We start from the raw sequence: 12,041 nt of genomic DNA on the forward strand, positions 1-12,041 counted from the left end.
ATATTTATACCTATAAAACAGATTTTGAGGCCTTTGCCCTAGGCCTTATTGCTACTAAATGCTAGAGAAGGACTTCAGCTACTAACTACCAGTCTGTTGGAACATTGCGTCTTTAAAGTCAAGGGCTGATGCAATGATTGTGCTTATTAAGGTATGTGTACAAATGACCAGAATTGTAAAGAATTTCTTGAAAAGGGAATGGTGTAAAAATGTAGTTTGAAGATGCTTTCTAACAACAGGTAATTTATAGAAAACCCTATGTAACAGAAATCTACACTTGTCAGTATTTCCTTCCTCAAGTGCAACAGGGCTTTAAAATCATTTTTTATTACTATTTCCCTGCCTTCATTATACTGACTCAAGCAGTTAGCTTTTTCTCAATACATTCCCATATACAAACCTCATCTCCTTCCTGAGGTCGCATCAAAGAAACCCGGTCATACTGCCGCCTCAACAAAGCCCAGAGAGCATCAAGACGACCCTAAGGGAAAATGAGATTTGTGAATTCCCAGAGAATGTACTCAATCTCTATGTACTGAATAAATGAAGACGTAAAATGAAGAAAGTAAAATCTTCTTTACCCTCATTTCTTTCATAAGGTAAACTAATAAGAAATAAAAACCTAGAGGTTCTTATTGCCAAGAAAGTATTCAGCTGTTAAGAGTGTACAACGAATATCTGCAATTTCATCTACCCTCTTTCAAGTAGCTGGGGGGACGTGGTACCAAAAAAGTTACAATGTCTCCAGAAGTTTTGAGTTAAATTACACAAAATCTGGACACATACCTTAATTGGCGTGTACCATTTTGTCTGAGGAGGCTGGTGTGTGGGTTTGGGTCGAGGTGGTCTAGGCCTGATGGGTTCTTCTGTTTCTTCAGGAATCTTCACCACAGCATTTTTGGCTTTCTCTAGCCTTGCACCTTCCTCAGTAGATCCTTTATCACCCCAACGAACCTGTGAAACAAAGGGAGAGTACTGTTATCAGACATAAAGTGTCCTAGAGGAACAGGCTCTTATTGAGCCTATGGTCCTTTAGTTCACATCTCAGAGTGAAAAAGAAGATGAGCAGGTATCCTAATTCCTAATTTCTCCTCTTCAGAGGCTGAATAGGTTTCTCACCACTCCTTACTGTATTTAATATTAAGATCCAAAAAAAAAAAACCCTTTGTAAAAAAATCTGGAGCCAACTAAATTTGAAGCAACCATTTTTCCATAGTTTTAAATAAAGAGTCCATTTGTGGTTTACATATGAAATGCATGACAGTGTGTAATTCTGTTCTCTAATTTGGTTTGTTCCCCTGCTAGCTAAACACATACCCATATGTAGTGATGACACTGGAAGAAATATATGAAAATGATGATAGTTAGCATTTACTGAGTGATTACTATGTGTCAGTCTGCATTTAATCCATACAAAAATGCAGTGAGATAGATACTCTATTTTCTTCTTTCCAGATGAGGCACAAGAAGGTTAAGTGATATGCCCAAAGCCAGCTAGTAAGTGAAGGGGCAGGGATTCAAACATGGATTGAAATGGGTTAATAAGTTTCCAATTGGTTATAATTTTACAAATGTATTTTATACAAAAGAGTTGCTTCTTCCAAACTTTTCATCACATTTGATTAAGGCAAAAAGTATGATCTGAACATTTAGTTTTTGAAAGTAAAATAATTATATATGAGTTTTCTTTACTTCTATAGTTCTACTATGTAATGTAGTGTTCAGCCTTTAGTTCCCAAGCTCATCTGAGTATGGTTGTGTGGCATATGATTTTTTTCATTGAGGAGGTCAAATCTGAAAAGACTGCTTTGAAAAGAAAAGTTCAGGAACACTAGAGAATTCCACAAATTATAGCAAATTTCCTCCTCTGAAAACTCTTGACATTGAAAAACCAAAACATCAAATGACTGTTTTATTTTTCAATAGACAGAAATTAAGAGCTAAATTTGAGTCAAACTGGGCATGTAAAAATAGGATGCAGCCCCTGGAGAAGCGCTTGTCCAACCAGGAGTAGTGGAAAGTCCTACAAAAACCAAGGACATCCCCAAAGATGGGCAAGGTCAGAGGAGTGAAGCTCTAGAAACCTATACTAAGACCTACCCAGGGTACACTATGACACACCAGAGTTAAGTGATTTCTAAAAAGAAAAAAAAAAAAATCCTAAGACTTCGTAAAGCATTTCAATGATCTGAATTAGTGGGTAGGGATAGAGAAGATTACTATTCATGGAAAGAACTATTCAGTCTTTTTGATAAGGCTTACTTAGATGTTTTTACCTTTTTTTACTACAATTTTAGAATGGGCTTTCAATTTCAAGTGGGCCCTGTTGAGTCATTAAAATGTATCTATATCTTTCAGTGTGATCAATGATACTAGAATGTTTTTATGAGGCTGTTAAAATTGTTTTAAACACCATTAAACCTTTAGAGCTAGATAGTTGGCTTTCTTTCCAGAGAAATGACCTTCTCTTTCCAATCACGGTGTCATCACCTGGATAAACTAACACTTATAAAATCTTTAGATATAGCTAAATTGTATTAAAAACTCTAAAATCAGGACACGTATCCTTCCAATTGTAAAGGCTCGATTTTAAGGAAAAAAAAAGATACACAATTAAGTAAAGACACAAATGTCCTAACTTAGAGAAGTCATTCAGGGTAGAAAGAGAAGTAGATACAATTTAGATCCATTCAGAAATGATAGGCTTTAGCACAGACAGCTCCCTCGCCTATGTTTCACAGTTGATATTGCAGAGGTAATGATAATCATATTCTTCTTTCAAGTTTCACTGGCACTATTCTCAGATTAAAAAATATATATATGAAGCTAGTTAAACTAGAGTTCTGACCCAATGTGGCATTTCTAGGTACTACACTATCAAATGACTATACTTGAGAAATGTAGTTGCTGAGATCTAAAGAAGATCCATTAAAGAAATTCATTAGTTTTAGTTCACGAGGGAGCTATTTAATCATCATCAACATCATCACCACCACAAACACCACCACAAACAATTCTCACTTACTCAAAGTCTGAAACTAGAAATTATTAGAGTTTTCAAACTCTTAAAAGCAATTAAATATACATATATACGTGTATGTGTATGTATGCATAAATTTTAATGTTTTAGTTTGACCACACTGAGAAAGTTAAAAAGGACAAAAGAATAACAAGAATAGACTGCTAAAGAAAGCCTTAGCAGAATTAATATATCAGGCTTTATTATGGAAAAAAATAAGTGTAAGCTTGATAGCTAAATTCTTCCAAACTCCACTTGGCTTTCATTATAAGCAATAAAATTCCATAATTTCCAGAGCATATTTGGATGACTAGGAGGTTATATCATTGAGGAGCAATTTCAGAATCAAGAAAAGAAACAAAAACAGTTTCACACTGAATTGGCAGAAACACACAGTTGAAGTCATTAGGTATTGTGGATCAGTTGTGCTAACAGCTGTTATTAACATCATCTCAGTTCCAGCTTTCTAAAAATTCCCATTACCATAGTGTTTAAATATTTAATTTAAAGAAGAAGGAAGAAAAAATATTCTAGGTAAAAATCCCTATGCTGGCTTAAAATAACCTTAGCTATAAAAATGTGTTCTGTAATTCACATGTGCTCATAATTTCTATAATTCCTTTTACTTTTCCTAGTTTAAGGGCTTTTTTTGAAAAAAAAAAGAGAGAAGTACCTTCCAGGTTTGAATAAGCATGCTTTTAATACAAATTTTGTTTGCACAGTGGCACCTGCCTGTAGCCCCAGCTACATGAGAGAATTGAGAGAATCGCTTGTGCTCAGGGGTTCAAGACCAGCCAGGGCAACACAATGAGAACTCCCCATCATCCACTCCGGATTTCTTAAAAAATAGATAAATGAAACATTTCCATCTCCTCACTTAAATAAATTAATGTTTGAAAATGTTTAGTGATGCTTAATTCTCAGTTCAATTTTTACTGTGTATTTTTATATACAGGTTGAGTATAGTTCAAAAATCTAAAATTCAAATTGCTCTAAAACCTGAAACCCTTGGAGTGCCAACTTAACAGCATAAGAGGAAAACTCCACACCTGACCTCATCTGATGGGTCACAGTCAACACTGTGTTTCATGCACAAAATTATTTTAAAACATTGTATATTTTAAAATTCATTTATGCTCATATATTATGTTTGTGTATTTATTGTATATTTTAAATTCATTTATGTTTGACACACACCTTATACACATATTCTTTTTATTTGTGTATAAGGTGTGTGTCAAACATATTCCTCTTATGTGTATGGGGTATATATCAAACAAAAATAAATTTCATGTTTAAACTTGGCTCCCCTCCCCAAGATATCATATTAAGTATGTGCAAATATCCTGAAATCTGAAAAAAATCCAAAATCTAAAACACTTTTAGTTCCAGTCATTTCAGATAAGGGACACTCAACCTGTATCATGTTTCCCCTTTGTAACATCCACACTTGCTTTTCCATTTTTTTCTTCATTCTCATTCTCATTTCCATCTTGTTGATGGAATACTTCATGCAAGGTAGCCAAAATTATCCAAAACTAAAATGGACCCAGATTTATTACAAGTTGGCTGCGGTTTTTTGTCACAAATTTTGTTCAACTGAAAAGGATGGGTGGGCAACATAATTTCACATATTAAGAGTTAAAAACTCTTGAAACTTGAATTATAGGTTAGTTAGGGATGTGTGTGTGCTCTTGGCTCTCATAAATATAAACCAATAATGTTCCTTTTAACTCAGGACCCATTCAGGGGCTCACTCACACATTTCCCTTCCTTTAGAAAGAGATCTCAATCTTTGGAACACTGGAATATTAAACTAACAAAAATCTGACATATTCCTAGTTTTTTAAAGCAAGAATATTATTTATTCAAATAAGGCTCACATACTAATATCCTTACTTTATTATCATGCCGTATTTTATGAGTGAATTTCAAAATGGTATTATTATTCTGAATATGAAGCAGTACATGCTCACGGTCAAATACATTTAAAAAATAGGGAAATATATAGCATAGATTGAAAATTGTCCATCCAGAGAAACCTACTCATATTTTTGTTATATCCTATCAAGGCTTTTTTTTTCCCTGTTATATAGATCTTTTTACGCACACATTTTGGAATGAGGTCAAATCAACTAAAAATAAGTGGTTACACATTATATTTGGATATTTGATTGTAACACTTTTATTTAAAAGTGTATGTTTTATACATATAGGAACATCCTATATACTTTTTTCCCACCCTTCCAAGTCTAGAATGACACAACAAAGGTAAGAAAGGAAAATAATCTTCCTTCTGTGTCAAACAACACGAACTTGCCTAGCCATGCTCTCTTATATTGTTTGAGATTCTCAGTTTCTAGCACACAAAAATACATGCAATAACTTCTCCAAAGACCAACTTAACTGCATCTAGCAACTGCCTATAATCATGGATAATTGGCAATGAGGTATCTGCTTCAGAGGATATTTCAACAATAAAGGGCAAGCTTTCAGGGAAAATGTCCATTGCTTCAAGATCTAATGTGGTCCAGAAAAGTAAGAATCACTGTCAGATGACCTATATAAACAGTTTGGTAATGACAACCATGTTCAGTATGTCTGGGCTTTTTCTAAGAAGAGTAAAATTTATTCTGAAAAGGGGAAACTCTCCTTGGGAATCTGAATTTTATTGTAATGTATAAAAGGAGAAAATTGCAATAATTGTGGGGTTGTTCATTAGGTTATCAATTTTTGCTGGCACAAAGCAGATATGACAATAGGAAACATGTGCAACAATGGTAAAATGCATAAAACACATTCTAATCAGAAAGGAAAATTATGACTAATAAGGAAGGAATGCCAGGATTTAATAATAAAGTCAATGTGTTCATGAAAAAATCCCTTGAATTGCTCCTTGGGATGGGATGCAGGCCTGTTTATACTGTTGTTAAGAGCTCAGTGCTGGTAATAATTGCTTATTACTAAATAATATATCACTTTGAAAAAATAGTTCATGGTGATCAGAAAATCTTATTTGACTTTTAAGATATAATATTAAAGTTCAATTTTAATCAACACTTTGGGCTAGTCTGAAAGTTCAATGCATTCTATAAATGATATATAATGTCAATTACAATAGTTCATAAGTGGCAACTAACATAAAGTATTAAATGTACTTTCTCTATATTTGTGATAAAGTCAGATCTATGCTATTGAATATTTTAACATTTTCTTCTCAAATAGTAGATAACTACTGGATCTTTACAAAGAAGAACATTGTTGCAACTTGAAGTGGCTGGCTTCTTCAAAGTTGACGTTCTATGCGGTAATTTTTTCCAAAATAAGAAAAACCCTAGCTTTGTTTTGTCCCTTAGAATTCAGAGGTCTTATCAATGCAATCCTTTGACTAATGAAACCAGTTCTTCTAGGCCAGTTTTGCAGCGGCTAGGATGATTCCATAGAAAAAAAATGTATCCAGAAAAGACCCAGTGTTAAGCACAAATGGATGATATTATAACAGAATTGTGAAAAGTAGTTTCCATGGCTTAATAGTCTTAGAAATACATACTCCAGATTAGCAGCTTTTTTTTTTTTTAAGTTACCAACCTCCATTCTTTTAATTCCTCCAACCCCTCGACCACCATAATAGGAGGCATCCACAGTTGGCCACTTCTTAGTAGGCAAAGGTTCTTCTTCCTCCTGTGGAAATATGTTTTATAAATAAATAGTTTTTAATTAATTTCTTAAAATACTGTTTAGTCATAACTGGCTCATATTTAAATATTTTTCTGAATTATGCCATTACTATGGAAAAAACTATATATAGAACATGTGGATATATTTACACTTACATGCATAAATTTCAAGTGGAGTTCTACAGGATATGAGAACTCCTTTCCCTCCTCAAATTTTAGGAATCTCTCTTACATCATCCCTAGGTAACTAGAAGTTGTTGTTTAACAGGGAATCATTTGGTATTTCAAATCTATTCATCACTTCATACTTAGAAAGATAAAATATTAAAATTAGGACAGCATTTTAACAGTCATTAAAGCATCAATGTGTGTGTAGGTTTGGACTCTATGAAATTTGAACTGAAAAGATAGGCAGTTGAGAAGTTTTGAAAATATACAACACCAGCACGTTCCTTATTTCATGTTCCTAACATGATTCTGGTTAACAGAATCATATAAAAGCACCAAGAATTTTGAAGAAAGCAATAGGATCTTTCAACTGTCAGCTTCGATCTTTTTTGTCAATAACATAAGTGATATCAGAACTATTGATATAGTACTATAAAAAGTATATTAAATCTTTATGCACTATTGATTCCAATGGCCAGTTTATATCTAGCAATGTATGAAGGTCCCATTCCTCTAGCATATGAAATAAATCATAAGAGGATGAAAAATAACCACTGATTTATATAAATTAAAAAGTCAGTACATAGGTATCATAGTTATCAAACAGACAAAATTGATCAAATTTGGGCATGGTATCTGCATTTGGAAAAAAAAAAAAGCAGCCATACCAGTTTTTTAGGCACTCACTTACCTCTTTTGGTGCAGGGGGTGGTGGTGGTGGAGGATCCTTGATAACCTGTCAAAAAAAATCAAATATAAAAATTTCTATGGCATAGGGAGGAGATAGTAAGGACTGTAAAAATAATTTGATACATAAAATACTGTGGTAGCTCCAAAGAAGTTCCTCATTGAACCTTGCCACCCAATATTTATGCCCCTCTCTTTGAGTCTTGGATTGCCTATAACTAGCTTTCGGCAAATAGAAAAAGGTAGAAGTGGGCCGGGTGTGGTGGCTCACGCCTGTAATCCCAGCACTTTGGGAGGCCAAGGCGGGCGGATCACGAAGTCAGCATATCGAGACCATCCTGGCTAACACGGTGAAACCCCATCTCTACTAAAAATTCAAAAAAAATTAGCCGGGCGTGGTGGCGGGCGCCTGTAGTTCCAGCTACTCACGAGGCTGAGGCAGGAGAATGGTGTGAACTCGGGAGGTGGAGCTTGCAGTGAGCCGAGATCGCGCCACTGGACTCCAGCCTGGGCGACAGAGAGAGACTCTCGTCTCAAAAAAAAAAAAAAAGAAGAAAGAAAAAAAAGAAAAAGGTAGAAGTGGTACTATGTGACTTCTCAGTTTCCCTGACATCTACGGAACACTCACTGTTGAGGAACACTGCTGTCAGGTCAGAAATCCACCCCAAGACCATCAAGCTGTGAGGAAACCCAAACTAATCTAGGCTGGGTGGTGAGAGGGAGACACCAGCTGATCCCCCAGCTATTTCAGCCATTCGAGAGGAGATTTGAGACATATAAGAGAAAAGTCCATCTTGGACACCCAGGCACACCAAGCTTCCAGATGACTCCGGCCAAACTAGCACCTGACTGTAACCACAATGAGAGTCCAACTGACAGTCTCCTAACTGAGCCCGTAAGGATACAAAGTGTTGCTTGAAGCTGCTTGTAACAAATCAACTTCTTAGCCAAGACCCCTTTCCTGTGATGTCTTACTCATGAAATCTTTTACAGTTAATTCTTTTTTTTTTTTTTTTTTTTTTTTTTTGAGATGGAGTTTCACTCTTGTTTCCCAGGCTGGAGTGCAATGGCGTGACCTCAGCTCAATGCAACCTCCACCTCCCGGATTCAAGCGATTCTCCCGTCTCAGCATCTGGATTAGCTGGGATTGCAGGCACCCGCCACCATGCCTGGCTAATTTTTTTGTATTTTTGTAAAGACGGGGTTTCACCATGTTGGCCAGGCTGGTCTCGAATTCCTAATCTCAGGTGATCCACCCACCTCAGCCCCCCAATACAGTTAATTCGTCACATGAATAGAATGGGGCTTAATTTGAAATGACCTTTACTGGTATTGGGCTATCTGGATATTCACACCATCGTGATGGAAAATTTTTGACCAAGTGTCAATGGCTTCAGCTACTTCAGGTACACATCAAAGTCTCTATACTAAGACGGAAAACTGAAAATGTTCCAGCTTGATGTCATCTAATGTCAAATGTGTCAACTATGCTATTAAATTTTCAAAGGTTTAAAACAATAGCAACTTTGAAAATGTGGTTCCACTTTTACATCATCAAAGAATTATTTTTAACATGTAGTATATTACTATGATCATGGATATATATTTAAAGACTGTTTGTCTTTTAAAGGTATGCACAAATATTTCCAGGTGAAATGATATGATTTTGATATTTTCATCAAAATAATTTGTGCGTTGGCAATTGGATACGGGTACAGATGAAGAAAGATTGACAATAATGCTCCACCACTGCACACACACCAGTGGCTCCCCGCTGCCCTATTGGTTCTCACTTGTCTGCACCTCACACCATCACCCCACTAGTGTGCACTCTCTGGTGGCCCCCTACTTCAAGGCATTCTCCTGTGGCACCCTGCCCCCACCACTGGAGCACTTTTGCCAACAGCTCCCATCACAGTGTTTTGCCAACAGTCTGGGAACACCTCAGTCCTTCCAGTGCAGAAAGTGTTTGACCTCAAGAGGTCAAAGAACAAAGCCAAATGCCCAGTCCCAGTCCCCCAGGCATTAGCATGAAGCTCAGGAGTGCTAAGCTGAGCCTTGGCCTCCTGAAAGCATCCAGAAATGAAGTCAATCAACTAAACACAATTTATACTGCCTTCAAACCCTCAAGAACATCAAAGAATATAAAAGCAAATAGCTTCATCCAAAGGACAGCAACTTCAAAAAGTAAAGGAAAATCAGTGAACACAGATGAGAAAGAACCAGCACAAGAATTCTGGCAACTCTAAAAGCCAGCGTGTCTTCCTAACTCCACAAACTACCTCAATAACTCCCCAGAAATGGTTCTTAACCAGATTGAAATGCCTGAAATGACAGACACAGAATCAGAATCTGGATGGCAAGGAAGCCCAGTGAGATACAGAAGAAGGTTGAAACCCAATCCAAGGAAACTAATAAAACGATACAAGAGCTGGAAAATAACATAGCTATTTTAAGAAAAAAAAAAAATTGAACTTCTGGAAATTAAAAATTTGCTATAGGACTTTTATAACACAATTGGAAGCATTAATAACAAAATATACGAAGCTGAGAAAAGAATCTCAAAACTCAAAGACTGCTCCTTTGAATCGATGCAGGCAGAAAAAAAATTAAGAATTTTTAAAAATGAAAAAACAAATCTCCAGGAAATATGGGATTATGTAAGAAGATCAAACCCATGACTCACTGGCATTTCTGAAAGAGATAGAGAACAAGCAATTTGGAAAACATATTTGAGGATATTGTCCACACAAATTTCCCCAACCTCACTACACAGGTAGGCATGCACATTCAGGAAATTCAGATAATCTTTAAAATATACTAGAAAAGATAAGATATCTAGTCATCAGATTCTCCAAGGTCAACGCAAAGAAAGAAATGTTAAAGGCAGCTACAGAGAAGGGCCAGGTTAAGTACAAAGGGAATCCCATCAGGCCAACAGTGAACACCTTTCAGCAGAAACTTTACAAGTCAAAAGAGATTGGCGGCCTATATTCAGCAACTTTAAAGAAAAGAAACTTCAACCAAGAATTTCATATCCAACCAAACTGAGCTTCATAAGTGAAGGGGAAATAAAATCATTTTCAAACAAGCAAATGCTAAGGGAATCCATTACTACCAGTTATGTAGTAATGGATATATATAAGATATATCATATATATATATGAGGTCCTAAAGGGAGCACTAAACATGGAAATATAAGACCTGCCACCACCAAAACACACTTAAGTACATATCACATTGGCACTATAAAGCAACTATACAATCAAGTCTATATAACAACTAGCTAAGAACATGACAAGATCAAATCCTCACATATCAATATTGACCTGGAGGATAAATGGGCTAAGTGTCCAACTTAAAAGGTACAGAGGGTAAAGTTGGATAAAGAAGCAAAACCCAACTATATGCTATATTCAAGAAACTCATCTCACATAAATTATATATATATAGGCTGAAAGTAAAGGAATAGAGAAAGATCATTCAAGCAAACAGAAAACAAAAAAAGAGGGGTTGCAATTCTTATTTCAGACAACACAGACTTTAAATCAGCAATGATCAAAAAAGACAAAGAGGAGCATTGCATAATGATAAAAGTTTCCATTCAACAAGAAGATTTAACTCTCCTAAATACATACACTCCCAGATTGGAGTTCCTATATTCATAAAACAAGCTCTTAGAGACCTATGAAGAAGCTTAGATAACCACACAATAATAATGGGAGACTTCAACACTCCACTGACAGTATTGGACAGATCATTGAAGCAGAAAACTAACAAAGATATTCGAGACCTAACCTCAACACTTAACCAAATGGACCTAACAGACATCAACAGAATACCCAACAAAAACAGAATATACATTCTTCTCATCTGCATATGGCACACACTCTAAGATCAACCACATGCTTGGCCATGAAGCAATTCTCAACAAACTTAAAAACAACAAAATCATACCAATCACACTCTCAGAACACAGTACAATAGAAATAGAAATCAATACCAAGAAGAGCTCTCAAAACCATACAATTACATGGAAATTAAAAAAACTTGCTCCTAAATGACTTTCAGGCAAAGAGTGAAATTAAGGCAGAAATTTAAAAATTCTTTGAAACCAATGAAAACAAAGATTCAACACCCCAGAATATCTGGGACACAGCTAAAGCAGTTTTCAGAGAAAAGTTTATAGTGTTAAATGCCTACATCAAGAAGTTAGGAAGATCTCAAATTAACAAGCTAACATCACACCTAGAGGAACTAGGAAAACATGAGTAAACCAACCCCAAAGCTAGCAGAAGAAAAGAAAACCAAAATCAGAGCTGAAGTGAAGGAAACTGAGATATTAAATCTGTACAAAAGATCAGCAAAATCAAAATTTGGTTCTTTCAAAAAATAAACAAGATTGATAAACCACTAACTAGATTAATAAATAAAAAAAAGAAGATCCAAATAAGCATAATCAGAAATTACAAAGGGGACATTACGGATCC

General features: G+C 35.6%; 1 protein-coding gene across 4 annotated transcripts in view; it reads right to left on the reverse strand.

Moving 5' to 3' along the window:
- The window catches only part of ANTXR2 (ANTXR cell adhesion molecule 2), a 152,569-nt gene that overhangs the window by 59,375 nt on the left and 81,153 nt on the right, over positions 1–12,041 (reverse strand). For 3 of the 4 annotated variants that reach the window (XM_012499573.2, XM_003265803.3, XM_012499574.2), the window contains exons 13-16: positions 7,556–7,600; positions 6,608–6,700; positions 787–954; positions 401–481 (exon numbers count right to left, since the gene is read on the reverse strand). In XM_012499573.2, the coding sequence (XP_012355027.1) occupies positions 401–481; positions 787–954; positions 6,608–6,700; positions 7,556–7,600 (387 nt within the window). Of the gene's footprint in view, positions 1–358; positions 482–786; positions 955–6,607; positions 6,701–7,555; positions 7,601–12,041 lie in introns of those variants that run through there. The other variant, XM_030819050.1, reaches the window with a different exon arrangement.

The sequence above is a fragment of the Nomascus leucogenys genome, chromosome 9 (assembly GCF_006542625.1).
Source record: "Nomascus leucogenys isolate Asia chromosome 9, Asia_NLE_v1, whole genome shotgun sequence".
In the NCBI taxonomy this organism is placed as follows: domain Eukaryota; kingdom Metazoa; phylum Chordata; class Mammalia; order Primates; family Hylobatidae; genus Nomascus; species Nomascus leucogenys.